Raw genomic sequence first — 26,546 nt, 5'->3', positions numbered from 1 at the left:
TTGAACTATCGAAAAAAATAAGGAAAATGCGGCCAAGAAGGAGTACAATCATAAAATGGGGCCAGGAGGGTATCGCTTTTGGCAGCCTAAGTGGGAGAAGATGGAGAACGAGCCGAGGGCGCGAGGAATCCGTCAGTGCACGGAGGGATGGGACCCAAGGGCCAAAAGCTGGTGGTACGGGCATGGGGGATCGCTGAACCCGGAGACAGGGGAGTGTGTTTACCAGGGCAAAATAATTACACCCACCAAAAAGCTTATTGAGGCAATGAGGGAGGCTCAAGAGGGGAGGATCAGGTTCAACAGAGAGAACGACGCCCTGACAAAAGCCCTCGGGAATCCTGAACACGGAGGACGTATACGAGGCATGGGGCCCATTCCGTGGAAAGTAGGGTTCCCCCAGAACGATGACCCGTACGGTTACAGAAGCCGTAAGAGAAAGATGGATCGGGATGCAGATGTTGTGGCGAAGTTGGTAACGGAAATGGATGTGATGAAGAAAACCGTGAGTGTACTAGTCGCCGAAAGAGATGCAGCTCGGGCGCAGATGTCGAAGATCATCCAATGGATCTCGGAAGCCAGCGGCGGAGAAGAAGCGTGGCTTCCACGGAGGCCTCACCGGCTGGTGCACCGACGATAGAAATTACCGCACCGGAGCCTCTCGGTGGTCGAAATTACTGCAGGAGCCTCCTCGCTACCCCGTGGACGATATAAAGGAGATGAAAGCATGTCATCTGTATTATCCTATCGGGAACATGTCCATGAAGGTAGCCATCGGCGTTGCTTTGCCACACTGGAGCACTCCACCACAACAACCCCATTCAAGATGGCTATGCTCGTGTGACGGTGGAGGAGATAGTCCAAGGGTTTGAGGACCTGGACATTGACATTGCTACACCTGAAGGGGTGAAAAGACTTGGAGATGTCAAGCGCCAGTTCATTCTATGGCAGAAGAAGTTTATCAAGTTTCCAGGCGAGGCGCCAACAAGTCCACCCCCCTACGGTGGTGGTGGTGGCGGTGGCGGTGGCGGTGGCGGTGACGGTGGCGGCGGTGGTGGTGGTGCTTCACCTAATACACCTCCTTCACGTCAGCCGACGCCGCCCCCCAGTCCTCGTCCGGCGGGTAAGCAGACGCCGCCCCCTAGTCCTCGTCCGGCGGGTGATCAGCAGACACCGCCCCCCAATCCACCTCCGGCGAAGAAGCAGAAGCAGTCCTGGGTTATTAACCCGGACCCTTATGTACCTAAGAAAACAAAGATACCAGAGCCATCACTGAAGCCTCTCATCCCGAGGCCTTGGGAACTTAGTGTCGAGGAAAATGCAGCGGCCGTGGCTGCTCAGCATGAGAAATGGAAGGAGGAGTGCAAGAAGAAAGAGAGAGGCGAGCCCAAGCCGTATATTCTCGACAAGCAAAAGCGATGGGCGAAGTGATTTTTGAACACACGGTCCCTAGCCGCGAAGAATCTGCCTGATGACTATTTACGTGAACTTCGTAGGCAAGCACTCGCGTTCAAGAACAGGAAAGAGTTGGCGGAGAAGAAAGCCTTGGAGGACGAGGCCGAGTCAAAATTAGAAAGGGGGAAAGAAGTTGCCCAGCTCGGGGAACAAAGTAAACAATCGATCGCCCCGCTCATAGTGCAAGCCGCCGATCCGGATGCCCCCGATATCATAGCAGCTGCGGCAAGACATGGATTGACCGTAACGAGTGCCGAGAGAACAAGCGGCCGAGTTAGGTATCACTCTTCGTGCCTTGCTAGGCCTTGATGAGGCGCCAATGAAGGACGTAGTATTTACATATGTGAAGAATGGCCCTCTCGTCGAGCTGCGCAGAAGAGGATCTACCTCGACAAATGAAAGGTCTGCTAAATTGGTACAAGGGTTACATAAAACATAAAAACGCCAAAGAGTATATCTATGCGGAAGTTAGATATGAGCATCACTTCAAACATTACTGGGTACAAATTCATCTGAGTGAATTGTTCCAGCTGTTCAATCTGCGCGACCTCGACAAATCTATCATCAGTTGCTACGTTACGTAAGTGATTTATTAATTTCTACCCCATCTCGTTCATTGCCTTGCACTGTCCTAACTATCTTGTTGTGTACGCTATTATGCGAGAATGAAGAAGCGGAAATGCGAATAAGGAACATCCATGATGTTGGGTTCATTGACCCACAAATCGTTAATTCATATGTGTTAGAACACCATCCCGCCGACGTGGAGGATGACCTGTGGCGGTTTATTAGAAAACAGCAAATGAAAAGTGATATTCTATTTCCTTACCATTTTGGGTGAGTGTTTGTCTTGAGCACATTCTCTTTTGTTTACTCCATGCATGGTATGTGGCTAATCGATGAGTTATGCATGATCGTGCATGTATCGTGTCCGCAGGTTCCACCGGATTCTTATGGTAATTAAAGTTCAGACCTCCTCAGTTCTCGTCCACGACTCTCTGAATATGGATCCGGCGCTTTGGGGCGACATGAGAAAAATGATGCAAAAGTAATTATTTTCATTCATTTGCGCTCTATATCGATCGGCCTATTTCGTTCATCATTTCCTAATATCAAGTAACTAATTAATAACTCTCTTGTTTATTTAATTTTCTTTGCCTCGTAGGGTTTGGAGACGGTTCGTAGATACCAAGGTCGGTGAATTCAAAAAAGAGCTACATTTTAAAATGGCAAGTGCGGACGACCGGGGATATTCAGCCACCGGGGACCAATCTATGTGGATACTATGTTTGTGAGAGGATCCGAGATACCGCAATGAGCGGGACCAGACGTGTGAGAACAACATCCCGAGGAATAACCTCCGGAAGACGCTTAGTCCGAAGCTCGCTCGACCACTTCAAGAGGAACTAGCTGGATGGTTGGCGAGGGAAGTCATCGATCCTAGAGGAGAACACTATTACGATGACGTAGAACTTTATATGCACCAGAATTTGTAACTAACTTGTTCAAAATTGTATATGGTCATCCGATATTGAATATATATTGTATATGGTCATCCGATATTGAATATATATTGTATATTCCTCTTGAATTCTTTTTGGTTCTAATTTCAAATTTGTTTGAAATTGTACATTCATATGCATGTATGTATACGCATCGTAGAATATGTGAAACTCCTTCAAAATTAAAACCCAAAAGAAATAAAACAATACAAATTAAAAAGAAACCAGATTTAGGGGAGGGGGCTAAAACCCTAAACCTCGCGGAGGCCTTTAGTCGCGGTTGGCCAGAAGAACCGCGACTAAAGGTCCTCCGCCCTGGCGCTCGCCTGCGGCCCACGTGGACGGGCCTTTAGTCGCGGTTCGTAAGGAACCGCGACTAAAGGGGGGGGGGCCTTTAGTCGCGCTGCTTTGGTCGCGGTTGCGCCACCGCGACTAATGGCAGTTGCCAACCGCGACCAAAGCCCTTTTTTCCACCAGTGATATAGCGGTCTGTGATGATCTTATTATGGAGCTCTTTCCATACATGCACATGAAGAATAATATAGATTCCTCTTATATCGTAAGTAGTACCAATATTAGTGGTGGATCCTACACTCCCTGAGAACGCTTTAGCCCTCTTGCAGTTTCATTATCTTCTACATAGCGATTGCCTTTTTGTTCGCACTCGTTGGTTTTAATTATTACTCTTTCACACAACACTATTTTCTAAAAATATCCCTACTTGAAATCAAAGGCAACTTATATGTATCCTCTAGTAGTGATGTACTACCACCGTTCCATAATATAAGTCTTAGTTCGCTAAAATGGATTATATTATGGAACATAGTGATAGTACCATCTCATAGAACATTTTGAGGATGTGATCGCACGGGTACTATTGGCAAGTCTCGGCAACATGCGAGTGTACGTACCCTGGTCGTACCTAGGTAGATCAGTTTGCATGTGTCGCATGCGAGCAACATGGATCATTCTGCGCCGTGGACTGTGTCACTAGGAATTGTTCGTACTCGCTTTGGACCAAGCATGCATGCTTCTGCCAACCAAGGTCACCAAGAACACTGTAAACCAGTTATTACAAAAACTAGGGACGTACTCCCAGCTCCTAACCACCACTATTAGCAAGTCAATCTGTCTGATAATGCACGAGCTGACAGAGCACATTTCACACACGCCGGCCGTCATCAAGAGAAAAAGATACGACCGTTAGATTAGATTAGACTACACACATACACGTATTGACCAATGATCCATCTGTATCCCTGTCCTCATCTGCATTGAAGAGCGACGACGCCCGCGCCCGCGCAAACCGCGCACGGCACGAAGGTGGCCGGCCGGGGAGCCGCCGACGTGTACGCCGGCCAGTCTTCCCACGGCGGCACGCAACGTAGCTATCTTCTATGACATGATCCCCGCCGGTCGAGCTCACGCGGTTAATTCACACCCCCGACGGCCACAGGATATATACGGCCGGGGAGAAATCATTTCTCCCCACTGCCCTGCCAAGATCATTAGCTGAACATAAAATAAAGCTCGGTAGATCGTCCCGTTTTGTTTGGTGCGAGGTAGGTGGCCATCGATCGATATCGCGCTCCCGTCTCCACGCAACTTTGCATGCGCGAGTGCGCGCGCTAGCTTAGCGTGCGACGACTTGCCCTGCGCCAGCGCGGTGGTGGTTGCAGGGCGCTTACCTGAATCGGCAACGCCGGAGCTCGCGGTCAAGCCAGACGCTGCCCACCGCCCCCGGCGACCCGGCCGCCGCGTCCCTATATCCCCCCGTCACCTCCTTCCTCGGATCCTCGCTCCACCCCACATACCTGCACAGCTACACGAGGTTAACAAGGTTGATCCGCACATACACATGGTGACCATGTCGGCGCCGGCGCGCGAGGAGCGCCCGGTCTCGGTGGTGGCGGAGCTAGAAGGCACGCTTCTCCGCGACACCTGCACGTTCCCCTACTACATGCTCGTGGCCTTCGAGGCCTCCGGGCTGTTCCGCTTCGCGGCGCTGCTGGCGCTCTGGCCGGCTCTCCAGCTCCTCGACCTCCTCCTCCCTGGCCGCCACCTCGCGGCGCGCTGCGCGGCGTTCGTGGCCACGGCGGGGGTGCCGCGCGCGGAGCTGGAGGCCGTGGCGCGGGCCGTGCTGCCCAAGTTCATGGCCGACGACGTCGACCCCGCGGCATGGGCGGCCTTCGGGGCGTGCAAGGGGAGGCGCGTCGTCGTGGCGCGCGACATGCCCAGGGTCATGGTCGAGTGGTTCGCCAGGGAGCACCTCGGCGCCGACCACGTCGTCGGATCCGAGCTCGAGTACAGCCGCCTCAGGCGCTGCACCGGGCTCGTCAGGGGCGGTGACGATGACGTCGCCCAACGCGTGCGCGCGCTGTTCGCGGACGGCGAGCGGCCGGACCTCGGTCTCGGCCGGTCGGACGTGGCGCGGTCCTCCTTCCTGCCATTCTGCAAGGTACGCTACTCTTCAGACAATTTCTTAGCGCATGGTTTTTAAGTTCATTGGAAACTTCCGCAAATTAGTTCCATTTTATGCATGTGTTCGGAAAACTCATCTTTTGTTGAAACTTTCCGTCCAAATTTGAAAGTCGGCCCAGTCCAGCAACCAAATAGGCCCGCCCCATCCTCGGGAAACTCTGTTTCTCCCTGTGTTTCGGTGCTAAATTTTCCAGGAGAATTTTGCTCGGAATTCTTAACGTGAAACGGACATAGACAAGCCATAATTTTGGCAACAACCAACTCAGTCTCCAACCTTATGTTCATGATAAAATCAGGTAAGACTAAGGCTTGTCAATAGAATTAGCCAAAGCTTTTACCTTGATTGAAAAAGAGGAAGTTGGTAGAGCAAATTAGGTTCTACAAAAAAAAAACACCCTAAAGAACCTTGCTATGCAAAGCCCCTCTAACGAGCGTTGGGCACGGCATTTGGGACATAAACCATCACATCTCTCTTTGCTCTGAATGAATCTCCTGTTTTGGTTTTTATTTAAAAAATCTTTTGGCTTAAACCTTCTGACAACTTTCCTTTTAGAAGTCTAAGATAATGTGCCTTTCTCCTTCGGTTTTCTGGTGTGATCCTTCACTCTGAAAATATTGTTATTTTTTTTTGGGAGTTTTCTCTGTGATTCGAGAAAAAATGAACATCATTCCAAACCATTTTCACTCATCGTCTTTATCGTCACCAAAACTGTAAGTTCACATTTTCCTTTGGTCTCTTCATTTTTAGTTTGCTTATTAATCATAACATTTTTTACTTTTTAAAAGCATTGAAATCGATAGATTTATGTTTCAGAAAATAAATTCACACTTTTCTGGAAAAATTATCAATGATTGTAAGCACATACTTAGCACAACGAAAGTGACGTTCGGGTTTTTTTTTTCTCTCTCCTTGTTAGAGGGGTTTTTTCACTTTAAAATCATTGTGTTGTTCTGTGTTGGTTTGATCAAATTTTTCCTCTTTGCATGCCGTGATCATAACAAGATTCACCACTGCATACATATTAAAACATTATTCATCATGCCCCCAAAAAGTAAACCATTATTCAGCATGACAAACTTGCATCTGATTACAGTATGTATACGCATGCAGGAGCAACTCCAACCGCCATTCTCCGTGGAACACGACATGGCGATGCAACCGAAATGCGCTCCGTTTCGGCCGGTCATCTTCCACGACGGCCGCCTGGTGCGCCGGCCAACGGCTCTCATGTCGCTCGCCATCCTCTTCTGGATCCCTCTCGGCGTCCTCCTCGCCTTCGTCCGCATCACGCTCGGCCTCGTCCTTCCCATCCAGGCGCTCCCCTACATCGCGCCATTCGTCGGCGGCGCCGTCATCACGCGCGGCTACCCGCCGCCGCTCACCAACGCCAAGGACGGGTCGCCGTCTGGCGTCCTCTTCGTTTGCACGCACCGGACGCTCATGGACCCGGTGGCGCTCGCCTTCGTGCTCGGCCGGCGCGTGGCCGCCGTGACCTACTCCCTCTCCCGCCTCTCGGAGCTCCTCTCGCCGATCCCGACGGTGCGGCTGACGCGCGACCGGGAGACGGACGCGGCGCGGATGCGGGCGGAGCTGGCGCGCGGCGACGTGGCCGTGTGCCCCGAGGGCACGACGTGCCGGGAGCCGTTCCTGCTCCGGTTCTCGGCGCTGTTCGCGGAGCTCAGCGACCGGATCGTGCCGGTGGCGACCAACTACCGGGTGGGGCTGTTCCATCCGACGACGGCGAGGGGGTGGAAGGCCATGGACCCCATTTTCTTCTTCATGAACCCGAGGCCCGTCTACGAGGTGATCTTCCTGAACCAGCTCCCCGTCGAGGCGACGTGCGCTGCCGGGAAGAGCGCCGTCGACGTCGCCAACTACGTGCAGAGGATCCTCGCCGCCACGCTCGGGTTCGAGTGCACCACCTTGACGCGCAGGGACAAGTACCGGGTGCTCGCCGGCAACGACGGCATCGTTAACAATGCCAAGCCCGCGGCGGCGACCAAGCCAGGGTGGCAGCGCCGGGTCAAGGAGGTGCTCGGGGTCCTTGCTCCACTAAGATCGATTAACCACTCCGGTGAGCTGCAAACTAGCTAAGATAACTAGACAAGTAGCTGAATTACATGTTTACACACACGTGTATATGTACGCAGCAAAAATTGTAAGTCATAGCCATTAGCAATTCAAGCTAATCTATATGTGGTTTTTTTTTGCTTGTTTTAATTTAACGCGAATCTGTTCGTGGCCCAGTTCAATTTTGGTGTTGTAATTTCATAGGCGAGTGTAATGTCTGTAATTAATGAGCGGAAGTTGCTAGTCGTTGAGCAGTCCTCTACTCTACCTTATCTTATCTTTTCTTACAGTGGATTTAACATCAAATGGAGTAGCTGTTAGGTCAGCGAGTTAACCTATTTTTCGTAGGTGAGCAATTTTCCCCTTTGATTTGGCAAATGTCTAGAAAAGAATGTTCAGTACTCCACTTCAGAGTGAGCAATGAGCACATATTTACCAGTAAAGGCTCCTGACAAAAACAAAACTTAACGCTGCTCTAATTGTAGTGTTGGGTTCAGGGCCGGCCCATAGGCCGGGGCAACGGGGCGACCGCCCTGGGCCCCCGGGAGGCAGGGGCCCCATCCCAGCTAGTAGTTATGTATTGATAGAAATTTTGAGAAGGAAATCACTCGGGAAATCAATCGATCGTCCACATTCCTGCCATATAATTATCCTCGCTGAATCGCTGATGGACTCTACCTGATGGACTCTACGATTCCTCTCCTCCCCAAATTTCGACAACAGCGCCTCCGTGCCTTTCTAAGGTAGCAGACAGGTATTAATGGAGTCTAACAGCGTGATTCCAGCCAGAAATCAAATAGTAATACCAATTGATAATATGGAGACAGTACGTTTCTGCACATTCGTTCTCCCCCGTGCTCAGTTCAAACTCAATTGATTCCGCTTCTCTCTGTTCTTCAACAAAAATTCAGTATATGCAAATCAAGGACCGAGTTACCCTCAGTTGGATCTAAGAGAGTGCTCAAGAGAAAGGGGATAAGGCCATTCAGTTCATGATGTGGTATTTTTTCGTGCTGCAGATCAAGCCATGTACATCCAAACTGAGTCATATCCAGGTGCTTTTGTTCCATGCCTTGACCTTTTTTATTCAACGTATTTGGTGATGTTATATGCACATTTATCCTACAAAAGTGATCTTGTAGCCGTATGGAACCATAGTGTTCCCTGCTATCCTGATTTAGTTCACTTGAATATCGACCGGTCTAAAAAAATACAGTTTGTATTAGAAGTTTCAGAGCTAGAGATCCATCTTTGGTACTCAATGTTTATTTTTATTTTGCAACAAATCAAGTATTTTTAACAGAAATAAGAAGTATTTGTGTGCGAAGAAGGGCCCCTTGCTACTGTCTCGCCCCTGGGCCCTGTAAATGTATGGACCGGCCCTGGTTGGGTTGTCGGAACACACTGCAAATAGGCAAAAAAAAAACTGAAAAAGTTATTGTCAAGAGCCAGTAAAGGCTCCTGGCAAAAACAAAACTTAACGCTGCTCTAATTGTAGTGTTGGGTTGTGGGGTACACTGCAAATAGGCAAAAAAAAAAAACTGAAAAAGTTATTGTCAAGAGTGGGATTTGAACCCACGCCCTTTCGGACCAGTACCTGAAACTGGCGCCTTAGACCAACTCGGCCATCTTGACTTGATGATTCTGTTGGACATAGAAGCTATATAATTCTTTCCTCTGCTGGTCACCCTTCTAAATTGACGATTTCATACTTTTCTTTTTCGGCATAAGAATTATTTTATACTCGATTAATCCTTGTTTATAATAATATTTTTTGTAACAAGTAAAATCGTGTAAAGTTTGATGAAACTTTTGGAAAAATGTATCGAGCTCTATAATATCAAATCAATCTTGTTAGATAGTGTTTCAACAAAAAAAAAGCTTGTTAGCTGCATCACTAGTTAACCTATCAACTCAATCAAATTTCACATTGTTTGACTTCTGAAAAATATTATACACGTATCTTGTTTCTTAGGAACGGATGGAATCAATCAACTCATACATGTCAACATTGTTCTATGCCACCCAATTATGAATCTTAAAATGAGACCAACCAAAACTACCCCTTAATTGTATATTTCTATAAAAGAAAACTTTTTGGTGAGAATTTCAGAAATTCGCTCCTGATAGAATTTAAACTCTGCTTATTGGGTGAGCCGTGCTACCACAACCACTAAGCATCTACCCAGTCCTCCAATTGTGAAATCTTATGCTCAAATAGCAAATGATGTAGGTACTCTAATTTTAGTTGTACGTACTGTAATTTAAGGTAGTTTCGCCCCTCAAAAAATAGGTTTGTTTGAAAGGAACACAGGTGCATTCCGTTAATTAACATTGCTGGACAAATCGCCAGGTACACAGTTTTTTATAAAGTTTGGGAATTGGCCAAGCCAAACGTCACACGACCCAGCATACATGACTGTGCCATGCACAGCTAAAGTGTCCGCAGCTTGATTACACAAACGTTGATAATGACTAACACTTACATAAAAAAAACCCCCCACCCTAAGCTTAAACTTGATGTCGCTAAAGAGGGCACCCAGCTAGGACAGATCATATGCATATGTGGTTACGGCTTGCTTCAATACTATAGAATCTGTCTCCACCATAATACGATTGCATCTTAATTGAAAAACTGCATTGACATCATGCAACATTGCTAGGCTTTCTGAATGTAGTGCGTCCGAAACATGTTCTAACTGTCCTGCTCCAGCGGCCATCAACATTCCATGTTCATTTCTTATAGTAAAGCCCCATCCCCCAGTATGATTCTCAGCCTGGAAAGCACCATCCGTGTTTATCTTCAGCCCATCAGGTAGCACTTGGTTGCCTTGCGCCTTTATTTATCTGCACATTATTCATAACATTGGCAAGTTGATGTTTAACCGAGAAAGAGATTTCATCATTCGACTTAGTTGTATCTCCCGCGTTAGTCTTGTTTCTATTATGCCACCATAACTAGAGCAAAAGACATGTCTTTATTTTTTCGTCCTCATCTAGATTGAAGACTTCATCCATAAAAGTGTAAGGGTTAGGACATTTTATTAGCCGAGTCATGATATGTTCAAGTTTAACTTGTCTCCAAACACCCTTTACTTTCTTACACTTGAGGAAACAGTGACCCCCGTCTTCGTTAAATCTAAAGCATAAAGGGCAACGGGTGTCGAGTTTTATACCTCGGTGGTGGAGTTTCATGCGTAGAGGCAGGGTGTAAGTTGTCACCAGCCACAAAAAATGGAGAACTTTGCTAGGAAGAGGCAGCGACCAACTCATTTTTTCAATTGAAATTGCCATTTTCTCCATCTGCACTAGAAGAAGTTAGCCATGCTCGTGATTCCGGATCTCTTGAGTCGACTGCTACTTTTTAGGCGGATTTCACATAAAATATACCTTTTTTTTTACCAAAATGTCAGGCAATGAAATCCTCCTTGTGTTCGTGGATGGGGATCTGCAAGATGATGTCTGGATCTTCGGGGAGGAAGGTTTGTTTGACCAGACCTACATCCCATGAATTAGTAATTGTGTCTATTAGTTTGGTCACTTGAGTTATAGTAGTATTCCCCTTTTGAGATATAACTCTTCTTGTCCCCCCACGTGGGATCTAGGGATCCGTCCAAACCTTAATATCTTTCCGATCGCCAACTCTCCAAATAATGCCTTCTAAAAGTTGAACTCCTTTGAGTATACTTTTCATGCATAAGATATGCCATTACCTGGAGTAACTTCAAAGGGAGATTTGTCTGGGTAATATCTTGCTACCAAAACTGTGGCGCATAAAGATGAAGGGTTCTGAATAATTCTCCACGCTTGCGTAGCTAGCATAGCTAGGTTAAACGAGTAGAGATCTGTGAATCCCAGTCCTCCATCCTTCTTCGGCTTCGACAACTTATCTCAGGAAACCCAATGCATATTATTTTGTTTATCCATTTGGCTCCACCAATAGTGCCTTATCATTGAGGTTAGATCATTATACAGTGATTTGGTGATGTCTAAACAAGCCACTGTGTACACTGGGATGGATTGAGCTAACTGCCTATATTAATATTAAAAAAAATAGTTTTGCCCTCACGCAAAGCCGACACAGTCTACGTATATCCCACTCCACATTGTTTTTCTTTTTCTCTACGTATATCCCACTCCACATTGTTTTTCTTTTTCTTTTGCCCGACAATCGATCGGGACGCACGATAACTAATAATCCCACAAAGCAGCAGCACCGAAACACACCAATAAATGATGATGAAATGAAAACTCCAAAACAAGCACGCAAATTCTGCGGTGCGCACCACCATTAATTTGCCACTTTCTGCACCACGTCCGTCACGCCAATACTACCAAACTGGCCGCGGTAGCAGATCCACGCTGCCAACGCTCTGCTCGCCATCGCCGCCGCACCTCTGATCGCCGCCGCCGCTTCTTTCCCGCGGAATAATCAACGAACCTCCCTCCCTCCCTTAAACGGGCCGGCCCGACCCGCACGCCACGCGGGACTCCGCCTACCTCCCTCCGTCCGTCCGCTCCCCCCTTCTTCCTTCCTCCCCAGGATGCGCGGCACCTCCCCCCGCCTCCTCCGGCCGGAACCCTAGGCAGGCGCAGGCGCGCGCGCGCAGCAGGCGGCTCCCCGCGCGCGCCGATGGGGCGGCCGGGGTACCTCACGCTGCCCATCTTCTCCGTGCTCGCGGCGATCGGCTACGTCTACTACACCACCGTCTTCCTCGCCGTCGCCGGCTGGCTCGGCCTCGCCACGGCAGCAGGGGTCGCCAACGCCGCCGCCTTCACGGCCCTCGCTGCCGCCTGCCTCGCCACCTACGCCGCCGCCGCCTCCCGGGACCCCGGCAGGGTGCCGCCCGCCTACCTCCCCGACGTCGAGGACGCCGAGATCCCCGTCCACGAGGTCAAGCGCAAGGTGCGTGCCCGATGCCACCCTTATTATGCCCCTCGCTCTCGGATCTGTGCACCCGAATGGTCCTCTCTTTTCACTGACGTCCGGTCCTGCGTATAGAACGGTTTAAAGTCAATTTAGCTTGTACAATTGGATCATTTAGAGTCAGAAACATTCCAATTCGTCAATTTCAGCTCAAAACTGCGACCAAGGGGTGTTGATGATAGAATATGGAGTAATTTTAGATCCTAAATCCGGCTGTTGGATCCTGGTACCTTCCACCGAATCGGGGTCTTCTCTGAAGCTTGAAGGCTTCTGTGGATAAGGTTTTCAATTTTCAATGGGCTTGGAATCATGCGCGGCGACGCCCAATAGGGTGATGGCCGCATGCACAGCCACATTGCCCACGTTACACATCACGAGAGCAGCCAGAACACCAAATCAGATGGCGCAGCATTGCGTCACGTGTTCAGACGTTCTACCGTGCCCGCATATATTGCAAAGGCAGGTTAATGGCAATTTGGCTCGTAGAATTGGATCAAATTTTCCATTTCGATCTTTTCAGCTCAAAGTTGTGACCGTTAGAGAAGGGACTGTGTTGATGATACAATATGGAGTAATTATAGATCCTAAATCTGCGTGTTGGATCCTGGTACCTTCCACCGAATGGGGCCTTCTCTGAAGCTTGAAGGTTTCTGTAGATAAGGTTTTCAATTTTCAACGGGCTTGGAATCATGAGCAAAAAGACTATATTGTAAGCTTCAGAGCGTTATCCATAATCATTAAACAGAGGAGAGTAGGAGACCAATACAGCGCGACGCCCAGTAGCGTGATGGCCGCATGCACAGCCACATCACCCGCGTTACCATCGTGTTGTCACGGGAGCTTCCGCAGCACCAGATAAGACAGCGCAGCATTGCGTCACGTGTTGACGTTCTACCGAACGTGCTCTCCACGTAATTCCCGTAAGCCAAACAAGCCCAAGCTATAAGCGAACCAAAGTGCCAGTGAATTAGCAGTTGGCGTTCCTAAGCTTATTCTAGTGAGTACATTGCAAAGTTTCCGGTTTTGAACTTTATTATCTTGCATTTCCCGAAGTGGGTGCAATTTTGAATGGAGATAAATAAATAACTCTCTGCGTGAGGAACTGAGGATGGCTCGGCATGTTACCATGTTATCTTCTAGTTTCTGTTTTCCGCTGTTTTGAGCCTATGATCATTCAAGCATAACGACTGGAATTTTGATGTGTTATGTAGTCAACACAAGATTTCTGACTATGCTTCGCCTTGAAGAGATTAAACACTAAATTGGCTTAAGCAAGTTGTTTGTCGTGTTATATAAAAATTCAGTATCAGCAAGTTAATATAGTTTAACTACCTATAAATATAATATGCCCAACTGGTAGTACAGCTTTATGTTGCCTTGTTCAAAAAATGGGTAAATAGGAATGGGCCGGTAGCATTATCTTTCAGTAAGTCGGGAAATTCTGTCTACCAATTTACTTTGTAGTACACATTGGTGTTAACTCAAAATATTGAATCTGTAGTGTTTTTGCAGGGTGGTGATTTGAGATATTGCCAAAAATGTGGCCATTATAAGCCTCCGCGTGCACACCATTGCCGTGTGTGCAAGAGATGTGTTCTAAAAATGGTGCCCGCTAGTACTAATTCTATGATGATATTCTATTTTTGCTGTCCACTTCCCGTACTCACTACCTTGTGCAGGACCATCATTGTATTTGGATTAATAACTGTGTTGGCCATGAGAACTACAAGATATTCTTGGTCTTTGTATTGTATGCTGTAATTGCATGCTTCTATTCTATGGTAATTCAGTTTCTTTGACTACTTAAACAAGTATGATTTCTTTGGGTGATAGAGCATTGAAAAATACTATTTTCCTCTTCAGATTCTGATTGCGGGGAGTCTCCTGTACAGTGCTCCGAAAGCTGAACAGTTAGGCAGTGATTCTTCTAAAACATCGATTGTAAGTACTCTGGGATTATTATTTTTCAAGTCACTAGCATGCGCTGCATGTTCATATGAAGTTATGAACCATTGCGAGCATTCCATTTAAATATGAAGCATACAAAACTGAAACTTATCAAATGTACAGATCATTTGTGGGGTCATTCTTTGCCCATTAAGTTTGGCTCTGACAGTGCTCTTGGGCTGGCATATCTACCTTATATTACAGAACAAAACTACAATAGAGGTTTGTGACACTAATTTCTCTTAATGTTGGGCAGCATTATGTTTATAAAAAATCTTAATGACGCCCCTATTAATTAATGGTTGCAGTACCATGAAGGAGTTAGAGCAATGTGGTTGGCAGAAAAGGGTGGAGACCTTTATCATCATCCATATGACCTTGGTGTCTATGAGAATCTCATTTCAGTAAGAAGTCTAAGGACTATTTTCTGTGCTGCTTTTTTGTGACTTTCCCTGAGTGTTTAAATGTTTTACGTATCCAAATATAAATGCATAATTAGAAGAATCAAACAGTCAATTTTCACATACAATTGTAACTTTAACTCCTTCATCAGCTGTATAAACACTCACAATTTTATACTAACTCATAAGCATAATTTGTAAATATAGAATCCAAGGATTTTGAGTCGCTGTATAGTCGCCGAGTCGTTTTCTCAAAATCACAGTGCCTCACGATTATACAGCAACTGTACAGTGAATTTTGTCGACTGTAAACTGAGTCGCAGGGTTGGGCGGCTCACTTTTGAGTCGCGACTCAAAAAGCTTGATAGAATCTCATAAATTCTTTCCTAGCCATTCTAACCTGCATGTTCTGCTCATCTGTCCTGAAGAAATGGTGTTTTACCAAAAAAAATTGCATATAGTTTTTTCTGAGTTGTTTTGTCACCTGTGTGAAGCATCACATGTTTGTTCTGGCATTCCCTGATTTTTTCATGCACAGGTGCTGGGACGTAGCATATTCTGCTGGCTTTGCCCAGTATCAACTAATACAGGCAATGGTCTTCGGTTCCGTGCATCATATGATGTTCCATTATCTACACCACCGTGCGATTTACAGAAGATAGCATTACATTCACATTAGGTACGTAGTTCCCAACATGCAGAAGGAGACCTAGATTTCTATTCTACTATGAAAATTTACCATTTCTGAACAATTTTGCATTGTATAGCAGGTCAGCTGATACTTAAAACCCCTAAGTGTAATATACGGGAGAAGGTACCTGCTGCTCCAGGAGTATTTCCTCACTCCAGGGATCTATTGTGGTGTTTGGACATGGATATATTGACCTAGTCGTTCTTTTGTTCTTCGTACTATGAGAAAGATCGCCGTTGCCTACTTGCCTTGACCCTAATCTGGATTGGGTTGTGCTTGTATGCAAAGAGTTCAAAACAAAGCAATTCTGTTGTAAAGTACTGTACATACTGTGTTCAAAAGCCATATACCGCATGAAAAGGACAGAAATTTTCTGAGATTGTTGTTCAACATTTGCATTTGCTGCAGATTGATGTAATTTCTTTATGCACACAACATGCTACAGCACGTGTTTACCATGAGCCAGAGCATCTTGAAGTTTAAAGGTCAACAATCTGAAACACATTTGCTGTTAAACTATCACACACGAACTGTTATTACTGCCAAGATGCCAGAAGAGAGAACACTTCGTCCATTATGTGAAAGCTAAAGATTGCTGCAATTATTTAGTGTTTTCAGTACGGCCAGTGTGGAGCACAATAGCCGATACACAATCTTACAGTGTGATGTATTAAGATTATTTTCTAGGTTACAATATAGTCTGCACTCAACGCCAAATATAATTACATCAGTTCTAAACCTATTTGCCCTTTCCTTTTCCCTTTCCCTTCTTTGCATCAAGTTTGGCTTGCACACGAGCTGCTGCTGCAGCCTTTGCTTCCTCTCTCTTCTTCTTCTCTTCCTCTTTGGTAGCAGCAGCTAGCTCACGCTGTTTCTTAAGTTCCCTATAGAAATTGTATGTATATCAAAATATTATATACTATGGACGGTATAAAGATAGGAAGTAAACAGTTTTCTTAGCATAATAACAGATTAATGTGCCGCACATCATTACAAAGTAGAATATTCTCATGAATTCACGTAGGAATGAACACTAGACGATGTATGCTTCATTATATGAATCCAATATCCTGTACTATATTGTTTCACATGATTATTGGATAACTTTTGTTCTCAAACAAGCATCAAAACATGCCCTTTGTGATAGATGAAGACTGCCAAAGTTACTCAGAAGCTACAACAACCACCATAAGTGGTGTCAACCAAAAAAATAACAAAAGCTCGACTAACCTTATACATAGAGGGAGAGAGAAAAAAAGGATAAAAGCAGAAAGAAAGAAATAAAAACTCTGTAAGATGATATTTCTAAAAAATAATCTATAAGATGAGAAAGAACTATGGATGTCTAAAAATGTCGTGGGGTGAACGAGCATGAAGAGTCAGTTCTCAATTCCTTAGCCCCAACCTCCACAGACCAGCTTCATTGAGGATTATGTGGACCACCGTCTGATTATTGGGTACTTGATGTGTTAAATGGTAAAAGAGAACATTTGGAAGTATCTTACTCTAGCCTGGCTTTCTCATCAGATACACTGCCCAGACTTGAACCTTTCCTTGGCTTGCATGCCAGTAACTCCACCTCAAAAATGAGGGTTGAACTGCAGAAACAAAGCATACAAACCCGGTTACAAACAAAATTGCCTGGCAAAACTCAAAAATTCAGTCAAACGTGAGGTGAAAATTGCAAACAAACTTTGCTGGTATCTCTGGTGGTGAGCCTGCACTTCCATACGCATATTCCGGCTTGCATGTTAGTTTTGCAACCTCACCAACCTTCAACATTCCAATATGTCATCAGGAACTATATTAGAAAGAAGCATTCCAGGTGGTCAATCTGAGCAAGCAATTAAACTTTCACATACTTTCATAGTTCTTAAGGCTAGATCCCAGGCTTTAATGACAGCTCCCTGACCAACTTCAAATGAAAAAATAGAATTGTCTTCATGTGTGGTGTCAAAAACTTCACCATTTTCAAGTGTCCCTTCATAATGAACTGCAAATATGTACGATGGAAATGTTTAGTTCAATATAGCAGATTAAAAGGTAAACGCTCACTTCACCACATAGAGAAGTGCATAAAAATTAGTTTCTGGAGCAAAGCAGCCTAATGGAAAATGTTGGAAGCAATTAACAGAAAGAACTTCTGTCATAACTTAAAGCACTATGCATTTGCCCAGACAAACTGAATAAATCAACTAATTATGGCCATGTTTTGCCAAGAATGCAATATATTACTGCAGTACCATCAACCAATGGAAGGCTATCAGACGGGCTTATAGCATCATCCTTTGCTCTTCTAACCACCGTCTTAAGAACGCCTCCATCCCCTGATAAATCTATGGTCTCTGCCATGATATTGCTGCTCAATGGAAACTCTGAAAGAAAGACCAGCCAGAGCATTAGAATGATCTAACAGGACGAATCATCATCAAACTACTAGGCACAGCCACTTGAAAAAAAAGCCAGTCACTTCACTTACCTGAAGTCATTGGTTATATAAATTTTTAAGTCAGTTTACCAGTCATATTTGGATATTTCGCAGCTAGTATAGATATTTCAACAAATGACCTAGAGACAGCCATTAATGGGTTGATGATCCTACAACTTTGGATATTTAAGTACAAAAGATGCTAAGTATGTCGCGGAGTGTTGGACTTCTCCTAACAATAAAACGCAAAATACAGTTATCCCCCAGTCTCCCAACGAACCAAATTCCAATTTGTTGCTAGGGCCCAATTAGTATCCCCCCGAACGCATTTACATAACCTGAAAATTATCCTGCTTGGGTATCTTAAAAATAGATGTTTCTCCCAACCAAACAAACTAGGAGTTATAGGTTAGCATGTGCATTATATCACAAGGCACAGCCTCAGTGCTCTAAAACAGTCTCAGAAACCTCGCAGCATCCATGTCAACCAATCTATTATAGGTTCATGACAATTCAGGCAAAGGAGGTCGAATTCACCTCGGGTCGACGGCGATTTGGAGAGAGGCAGCGACTGCCGTGGCGACGGCGAGGACCTGCTGAGGGTGATGGGCATGGGGATTAGAAGGGTCGAGCAGAGAGGAGGAAGATGGACGCGGAGCATGCGATACGTACCTTAGCGGAGGTGAAGGGGGAGAAATTCGGCGATGGTGGATTCACAGTGAGGTCGAGGCGATAATAGACAGATCTGGGATGGGGACGAGTGGGAGGAATCAGGATGGTTATGCCTTTTGCGTGATTTTTACCCGGAGGATGCCTCTGATCGATTCGGTCACCACAACCCCGCCAGATGCCAGATGTCAGATGCCCGATGGGACCTAAGAACATCTCCAGCCCCGTCCCCAAAGCGTGCCGGATTGAGCGTTTGGGGGACGTGTTTTCTTTGTGCCGCGTTTTGGGGACGTCGCTCCCCAGCCGCGTCCCCCAAACGCCGTCCCCAAATGAATATTCAAATTGTTGCATTCAAAAGAGATCGTTCCCGCCGAATTGTCGTGATCATAGTAGCGGCTATCAAATATACCATATAAATAAAAATGTTTGCGAGGATTATTTTTAAATTAAAATACAACAAACAATAAATAGGCTAGATGCTAGATCAAGGTGCCACGGTATTTCCTTCGATCCTCCACAAATGCTCAACGAGATCAGCTTGAAGTTGATCATGAACATTGCTGTCACGGATCTCTGTGTGCATGGCGAGAAAATCAGCAAAATCTGCGGGCAACTCATGATCAACCTCCGCAAGAGGGCCCTCACACTCATAGGGACCAACATGTTTCCTGGCATGATTCTTGCGGTCATCCTCGATGATCATGTTGTGCATGATCACACAAGCCTGCATCACCTCCCACATTTGGTCGTGAGACCAACTTAGAGCAGGGTACCGGACAATGGCAAATTGTGCTTGAAGCACACCAAATGCCCGCTCGACATCCTTCCTGCAAGCCTCCTGTCGCGTAGCAAAGTGGGAATTCTTCAGACCTGATGGATTCGATATTGTTTTGATAAAAGTGGTCCATTTTGGATATATACCATCGGCTAGATAATAGCCTTTGGTATATTCGTGGCCATTGATCTCATAGTTGCATGGTGGAGCATGCCCTTCCACTAGTCTGCTGAACACCGGAGACTGCTGCAACACGTTGATGTCATTGTGTGATCCCGCCATACCAAAGAAAGAATGCCAAATCCACAGGTCATAATCTGCCACAGCTTCAAGCACCACACTGCAATATCCATGACGCCCTCTGTATATACCTTGCCAAGCAAACGGGCAGTTCTTCCATGCCCAGTGCATGCAATCGATGCTTCCAAGCATTTCAGGGAATCCTCTGGCAGCATTTTGTGCCATGATCCTTGCAGTCTCTTCCTCAGTTGGCCCTCTCAAGTAGTATTTGCCAAACTTTCCCACCACAGCTCGGCAAAACTTGTACATGCACTCAATGGCAGTAGACTGACTCATGCGAAGGTAGTCGTCATGTGTATCGGCAGGTGCTCCGTATGCAAGCATCCTCATGGCGGCGGTGCACTTCTGAATGGACGAGAACCCGACAACGCCTACAGCATCGAGCTTGAGCTTGAAGTAGGGGTCGAACTCTCGAACGCCGTGGAGGATATTCATGAACAGGCCCTTGCTCATCCTGTACCAGCGCCAAAAATTGTCCGCATGTGTTGCATCATCGGCGAAGTAGTCGTTGTGCAGCATGGTATGCCCCTCCATCCTCTGTCGGGGCTTGGACTTCCTTCTCCCCCGCCTTGAGCCTCCGCGGCGCGGCCTCTTCCTCTTCTCCGCCTCAGCGTCAACCATGTCCTGGAGGGACGCGATGATCAGCAAATGCTCCTGCAGGTCGTCGTCGAAGGCTAGCTCGTCCTCCAGCAGCAGGGCAAGCATCTCATCGTCGTTGTCCATGGCTAAAGCAAAATCAATGATTAAAATTGCGCCGAGGCAGACGACGCAACGAACAGCGGCCAATCGCGCCTACCTGGCAAGTCGTCGAGCACCTTGTATGCGTGGAGGTGGGGCGGATTTGACGGCGCGTTCTGGGACGCGGCGGCGAAGCGGCGGCGGCGGAACGACCGGCGGGAGCCCCAGCCGCGACGACGGTGCCGACTCTCAGCAGAGATCAGACGTCCAAACGGCCGGGAAATCCACCGGCGGCGGAGGGGTGGGAGGCGCGGGAAGGAAGGAGCGACGAGAAAAAAGGCGCGAACCAACGGTTTATGCAAATAGTCGCCGACATGTGGGAGCCCGCCTCGCTTTTCGTTGTGTCCGGCGTGCCCGGAGCGTCCCCTGTGGGACGGGGACGGGCTCGGGGAGCCGGACACCGTATCGGGGCGCGTCGGACAAAAATGGGCTTTGGGGGACGCGGCTGGAACAGTTTTTTTTATCCGACGCGTCCCAAATTGCTTTGGGGGACGTGGGAGACGCGGCTGGAGATGCTCTAATATTCGCTTATACCAAAAAACCATGTTATTACTTTATTATAAGAAAAAAATGTCAAGCTTTGTAAAGTTTGATTAAATATATGGCATAGATAAAAAGGTAAAATACTTCATACTTCTGGATGTAGTTACACTCAGGCCTCATATAATAGCATGTGCCACATGCATGGAAGATCCAAGTGAAAATCCACTTTGGCTCCTAGGCCTATTTGAATGATTTTTGAAATGTTAAAATATTCTGAAAAGAAAATTGGCACATACATCCAATTCTGAAAATTTTCAAATTCTATTAAATTCTGAAAAAATACAAAAAACCACCTCCCATACGTTTTTTTTATTTTTTTATTCTGAAAAAATTCTGAAATTTGATGTAAGATTCTGAAATTCGTTACCATAAAAGAAAATTTCCTATTTTTCGATGTTAAATTTGACTAAGATTAAAAGTTGACTCAGATTCTTTTTAAGTTAACTAAATTTTCTTTTGAATAGTGTTGAGCATCCCCAGAGGATCTAGGGGAAATCCTCGCCATTCCCACCATCGATTTTTTAAGTTCACTAGATTTTCTTTTGAACAGTGCTGACCCTTGCAGCATAACCCCCACGTGAGTGGCACAAGTTTTATACTATTCCAACATCAATAAATCATTTTATCCCACGAGATCAAAACTGTACAAAAAAGCATCGCACCATTTCGAAACACCGATGCAGTAGAAAAATGGTAGTATGCAACAAGTTCCCATATCCCATTAAATCCCCATCATTCGCAACAAAACTTGCAAAGAAAAAGTCAAAAAAAAAAAACAGGTATGTAGCCTGAGATATTCGTTTGTAGCCCTGGTACATTTCAAGCAAAGAAGGAAGCATTTTCAGTAGACGCCCGAGATTGTCACAACATCTCGGTCATGCGTTCGCAGCAAAACGTGTGTGACTGTGCAGCATCAAAAAACCGTAAATACCTCACCTCAATTTTGATCACGGTTTTCGTTGTCCTAGCATCACCAGTGACAAATCCTACAAGAAGGATTCCCATCAGCGGCGTATCTGGCGACCCAGACCTCCTCCCATAGTCGTAGTGCGCAATTGGTAGCCCACAACACCTCAAAACAGGCCCTGGGGAGCAAAAAATGACCCGATTGGTCACCGATCGAGTCCACGCCCATATCGTGGCCAAACACGCGCCTCAAAACAGCCTGGGGACAGGCCAGAGGAAACGGAAAAATCGGTCGTTTCCAGGGAGCCACCCTCGTTGCGTGCTATTTTGACAACACCGCATATGAGCGGCTGCAAACGGCGGAGATGGCGCAAGCTCTAGCGGTGCACCAAAAATTAATTTTGATCATTATTGCCCGCATAAATTCACCCCCTCTCCTATTTAGCTCTTCTTAACCGGCTACGATGATGAACACGGTGGCGCTCGTCACCGGCGTACCTTCCCCATCGTTCCCGGCCTCTGTTCTGTTGAATCCTTTTCCAATGTCTATAAGAAAGAGTTAACCCTCGATGTGGTATATTAGATATGTAAGATGTAGATCTATGGAACCTTTCTTTATGCCTTCCATAGGACGGATGTGGTAGTGATTGACCGATTTACCTTCTATGGAACCCTTTTTTTTGCTTGCCATAGGATGGATGTGGTAGTGATTGACTGGTTTAGGTTCTAAGAAACTCTTTTTCATGCTTGCCATAGGATGGATTCACTTCCATGGTTAAGATATTTAATCTTTTTGTAGGGCGTCATGCCTTCCACTCGGTCAAGCATGGCCACCGTGGTCCTGCCTTGTTCTCCGATAAGCACAATCACGGTTGTCATGCCTTCTTCTCCGTCCATCTCGCCAACCTAAGGCCACAAATATTACTCTCCTAACTATAAGAACCTATGTCTCTTGTGCAAGGTTCATTTTTGGAGGTTGATTCTACATAATGTGCAACCGATAGCCATGCTTAGCATTGTTCAATTGTTTTTGTAGGTCGTCCCTCCTTCTCCCGACCTAATGTGCAAGCCTTCTATTTCTTGGATGGTGCCTTACAACGCTAGGGCTCGTCTAGCTCTGTATCATCCCAAACCACCTATGGTGTGGGAAGCACCTTTGTCAGAGTTCATCCTCAACATAGTTTGTGAGCAAATCAGGAGCAGGCTAGACTATAGGCTTCAAAGAACACCACGTTGATGCACGTAAAAAACATACATGAACTTTCTAGTTTATTGATACATATTCCCATATATTTTGCATCATATACAATGTTATACCCATGTTTTATATTAATTTGTGGAGATTTATCAATGATCCCCTTTATTTGGGTTATAACTGTGCATAACATGAAAACCCTATTTTGTGTATTTTCATCTTTCAGGGACCTTAATGAAGTCAAATGGACCTGAGATTTTTCAAGGATTAATATTTCATCGGAAGTACCTAGAGCACTGGAACTTCACGAACGGAGGCCCGAGGGAGAAACAGGCCCAATTGGCGGTGGGACCAAACTATCCCCTCCTGTCTGTGACTCGAGCGTCCGATGCCAATGATTCCACCGCCATCCACTTCATCTTGACTTAAAACTCCTATAAAAAGGGTCGTGACGGAATCTCAGAGAGAGGGATGCGGAGATGGAAAACAAGAAACAAAGAGAAAGAAGGAATTCGGAGGTTGGAACTGTTGCCAGAATCGCCTCCGGTAGGCTCCACCCATCCTCCAACGTGTTCATCATCAACATCTACAACAATATCCCCATCATCTCCCTACTGTAATCTGTTGGAAAACATGATTTGTGATGCAATCTATTATTTTCCCATGATCTATTGTATCTTTATGTCTTTATTTGAGTAGTGAATTTTTCATGGAAATTGTGAAATAGTTCGTTGTTGGTTGCATACACATATATTTTATCTTCTATGATGGTCTTATGTACTAATATATGAGTGCACATGTAAAGGCATCTCCCGTGGGCCGACCCACGGCGATCCATCGGTCAGTTTTCATCCGTTTGGGTCGCCCCGCAGAAAGATCGCGTGTCGTGGTCCGGCTAGTTAGGTTTTTGGCAATTGCATAGAAATTGCATACATATTTGGAGATAAATTTGCTTGAAGCAAATTGTTACAGTAAACTAGAAACTTATTAAACATAGTAGAAGACTATATCGTCTTCATCTTGCCCTCTTCTAGTCATCGTCTTCGGTGTGGTAGTGGCTATTGTGTGTTACAATGTACTAACTGAAGTCGATGACAATGTAAAACTTCACCAAAAGCAGTTACACCCATACATGTTCTACAAACTATCAAGAAGTTGTTGATTAATTCCAAAATTTAGGTTCTAGACTTCTAATCTAACTAATAAAGCCCACATGTGAGTGTAGCCATATTAGAAGGCCACTAAAAGTGAATCTCGTTGCCACCACAATATCCAATACTGGACTAGACTAGTTGTATTTAAGCACGAATTTTAGATAATATAATACTTTTGTGTCATAGAAAAGGATATGGAATCTTAAAATAGATTTTAAATCTTACATAAATCACTATGCCTACCTTCTTAAAAAGTATTTGAGTATCGCGAATTCACGATGCAAGACGGAGGTAATATAGAAGCTTCCATTTTCTATAAAATAGAACTTAATGTATGACATAGTTGAAATTTCCTAAAGGAGAGATGGTTATTTAACCACATGTCCTTGTGTAATAGATAGCATATGCCATATGCAGGCTATGCCACCGGTAGCTAGTCGTAGGGGAAAGCCATGAAGCAGTACACACTGCCGCTCTTATCACTTACATATCTTATCTGGTCCTACTGTCCACCCAAAGGGAGGCTTTAAGCTGTAAATGGCTGGCAAGTTGCGAGGCATAGGAGGTAGCAACAGAATGCCCAGGTACGGACTGCGTCGTTTAGGGTGTGATAATTCACGGCGTGTCGGCGTCAGCGCTGGATACTCAACAGTGCAGAAGAGAGTCCGTATGCAGCAGCGCCACATTGCTTGGCAGAACACAGTAAAGCAGCGGCTGCAGCGCTGCCTGCGCCCTTTCTCTCTTCCTTTTTTCTCCTTAACGGTTTAACCACGCAGCAAAGATGTAATTAAAACATGCTATTCCAAGCTGTTTTTCTTTTCTGAAAGAAAACATGGACGTGGAAAAGGCGCACAGAGATTTAAAGAACAATGTTACTCCATCTGTTCCATATTAATTATCGTTAATTTAGTATAAAGTTATACTAAATCATCGACAAACAATGTGGAACGGAGCAAGTACATGGTCAAGAATCTCTCATTCCATCTCCTCTAGATCATCAACCACATATAGAATAATCAGAGACACATGTCAAGGAGAAGCAAAAACCAGCAAATCGCCAGAACAGCTTCTCCACCGATCGAGTGTAATGCTAGCTAGTACATACATTTCAGTCAGCTTCAGCCTTCAGGGGTAGTCGCGCTCGCGCCAGCACGCCAGCATGGCGACGCAGCGGCGCGCGATGTAGAACCGGACGCGCTGCTCCTTGATGAGCCGCGCGCACCGCCGCCGGAACGATAACGACGATGACCCGCCGCTTTCGCTCTTGCCGCCGTCGACGTGTGCGGCCATTGCCCGCTGCTTCCCGCTCCTCTTCGTGGACAGCCTGCACTTGCCATATCCGGCGCGCAGCTCCATGGATGCGCCTCCTGCGCTTTCCTTTGGGCGATCAGCTCGTGAGCTCGAAAATGAAGCTTGGCGTGGTAGCGGAGAGGGGGAAAACGGGAGGAGCTTTAGCAGAGCGCGAGAAAGTTAGCGAGCGAGTGATGGTGACGACAGGACGAGACAGCCAAGTGGTAGAGCTCCCGGGATGGCATTTGTCTGCTTATATCGTGGAGAAAATCGGAGATCACGGAGCGGTCAGTGGAGTGCCCTGTCTGTTGTGTTCGCGTAGGGCCTTGATTCGCCAGGGAGGGTACGCCACCTGGTACTTTTTTTCAAAAAATATACTCTTTATACTGATGAGTATTCTGTTCTTCAAAGCTCACGTGTACGTTGGCGTGACGCTCCTGTTTATGAATGACCTCTCCAACAAACAATAGAGTAATGAGCAAGAGCAATGGACAATCATGTAAAAAGAGTGATAACAAAAAAATTGCGCGGAAGAGATGTTCCAAGTCAGTGGTAAAGAATGACTCCTATACTTGCTCTCCAACACGAAGAAGGAGGTTCGGCCGAAACTTCTATTCCTCCTTTGGCGTGTCCGGCATCACTATAATAATGTTGTGTTTGGCGATAGGAAAGCTTCAATAGTGGCATCGACGTCCTTTATTCACAGCTATCATAACTCCTTCGTGACTGTTAGACATCCTAATTCCTCTACTCAAAATTCTGGTGCAGGTTCACTTGGTTCTCCCTAGTGGACAGCTCCTGTGGAAGGATCTCTAAAGGCTAATGCTGATGCTGGTTGGGACGATCTATCTAAGAAGGTTGGGCTTGGTATTGTTATACGTGATCAAAACGGCGGAGTACTCCTTACTGAATGGAAATTTATTACGTCCTGCAAGTGCGGAGAAAGCTGAGATGCTGGCTCTTTTATCGGGGATCAAACATTTGCTTGCTCTTGGTAGTGGACAAGCCATTGTTGAGTCGGACTGCCTCCATGCTATCCAAACCATATCGGGCACTGGACGGGAGTTCTCTGGAGG

The 26,546-nt window shown here is 46.1% G+C and overlaps 3 protein-coding genes and 1 non-coding gene across 6 annotated transcripts; 2 read left to right on the top strand and 2 right to left on the bottom strand.

Moving 5' to 3' along the window:
• The first annotated feature begins 4,448 nt into the window (after window positions 1–4,448).
• On the top strand, window positions 4,449–7,768 carry LOC127321960 (glycerol-3-phosphate acyltransferase 5). Its single transcript, XM_051350914.2, has 2 exons — window positions 4,449–5,412; window positions 6,547–7,768. Exons 1-2 carry the CDS (start codon window positions 4,813–4,815, stop codon window positions 7,528–7,530), a joined length of 1,584 nt encoding a protein of 527 aa, XP_051206874.1. The 5' UTR covers window positions 4,449–4,812; the 3' UTR covers window positions 7,531–7,768.
• Window positions 7,769–9,060: 1,292 nt separating this feature from the next.
• TRNAL-CAG (transfer RNA leucine (anticodon CAG)) lies at window positions 9,061–9,141 on the bottom strand. Its single transcript has one exon. It is a non-coding gene; the product is annotated as a tRNA-Leu (tRNA).
• A 2,646-nt stretch (window positions 9,142–11,787) lies between these two features.
• LOC127321929 (probable protein S-acyltransferase 16) lies at window positions 11,788–15,849 on the top strand. Of its 2 annotated transcripts, none has more exons than XM_051350888.2 (8): window positions 11,788–12,412; window positions 13,946–14,038; window positions 14,113–14,214; window positions 14,297–14,374; window positions 14,504–14,602; window positions 14,689–14,784; window positions 15,320–15,460; window positions 15,549–15,849. In XM_051350888.2, exons 1-7 carry the CDS (start codon window positions 12,140–12,142, stop codon window positions 15,458–15,460), a joined length of 882 nt encoding a protein of 293 aa, XP_051206848.1. In that variant the 5' UTR covers window positions 11,788–12,139; the 3' UTR covers window positions 15,549–15,849. The 2 variants fall into 2 exon arrangements, with proteins under 2 accessions (XP_051206848.1, XP_051206852.1); XM_051350892.2 differs by having other exon boundaries at window positions 11,789–12,412; window positions 15,552–15,849.
• Window positions 15,850–16,025: 176 nt separating this feature from the next.
• Window positions 16,026–18,742, bottom strand: LOC127321946 (peptidyl-prolyl cis-trans isomerase FKBP20-1). Of its 2 annotated transcripts, none has more exons than XM_051350906.2 (7): window positions 18,573–18,742; window positions 18,438–18,496; window positions 17,716–17,847; window positions 17,335–17,465; window positions 17,166–17,245; window positions 16,978–17,070; window positions 16,026–16,356 (listed from the first exon to the last, which is right to left on the bottom strand). In XM_051350906.2, the coding sequence occupies exons 3-7, from the start codon at window positions 17,822–17,824 to the stop codon at window positions 16,212–16,214; spliced, it is 558 nt and encodes a 185-aa protein (XP_051206866.1). In that variant the 5' UTR covers window positions 17,825–17,847; window positions 18,438–18,496; window positions 18,573–18,742; the 3' UTR covers window positions 16,026–16,211. The 2 variants fall into 2 exon arrangements, with proteins under 2 accessions (XP_051206866.1, XP_051206861.1); XM_051350901.2 differs by having other exon boundaries at window positions 18,438–18,493.
• Window positions 18,743–26,546: the final 7,804 nt, after the last annotated feature.

Source organism: Lolium perenne, chromosome 1, assembly GCF_019359855.2.
Source record: "Lolium perenne isolate Kyuss_39 chromosome 1, Kyuss_2.0, whole genome shotgun sequence".
Classification (NCBI taxonomy): Eukaryota; Viridiplantae; Streptophyta; class Magnoliopsida; order Poales; family Poaceae; genus Lolium; species Lolium perenne.
The sequence above is the reverse complement of the archived record's forward strand: the minus strand, read 5'-3'. Positions and strand labels throughout refer to the sequence as shown.

What these genes read in the sequence shown, in the direction of transcription:
- LOC127321960 (XM_051350914.2), top strand. Translation starts at nt 4,813, where the DNA reads ATGGTGACCATGTCGGCGCCGGCGCGCGAGGAGCGCCCGGTCTCGGTG. An exon ending in CCTTCCTGCCATTCTGCAAG is followed by an intron (nt 5,413 to 6,546) that starts GTACGCTACTCT and finishes ATACGCATGCAG; the next exon opens with GAGCAACTCCAACCGCCATT.
- LOC127321929 (XM_051350888.2), top strand. Translation starts at nt 12,140, where the DNA reads ATGGGGCGGCCGGGGTACCTCACGCTGCCCATCTTCTCCGTGCTCGCG. An exon ending in TTGCATGCTTCTATTCTATG is followed by an intron (nt 14,215 to 14,296) that starts GTAATTCAGTTT and finishes TTTCCTCTTCAG; the next exon opens with ATTCTGATTGCGGGGAGTCT. An exon ending in AGAACAAAACTACAATAGAG is followed by an intron (nt 14,603 to 14,688) that starts GTTTGTGACACT and finishes TAATGGTTGCAG; the next exon opens with TACCATGAAGGAGTTAGAGC.
- LOC127321946 (XM_051350906.2), bottom strand. Translation starts at nt 17,824, where the DNA reads ATGGCAGAGACCATAGATTTATCAGGGGATGGAGGCGTTCTTAAGACG. An exon ending in TAGCCTTAAGAACTATGAAA is followed by an intron (nt 17,246 to 17,334) that starts GTATGTGAAAGT and finishes GGAATGTTGAAG; the next exon opens with GTTGGTGAGGTTGCAAAACT. An exon ending in GATGAGAAAGCCAGGCTAGA is followed by an intron (nt 16,357 to 16,977) that starts GTAAGATACTTC and finishes CAATTTCTATAG; the next exon opens with GGAACTTAAGAAACAGCGTG.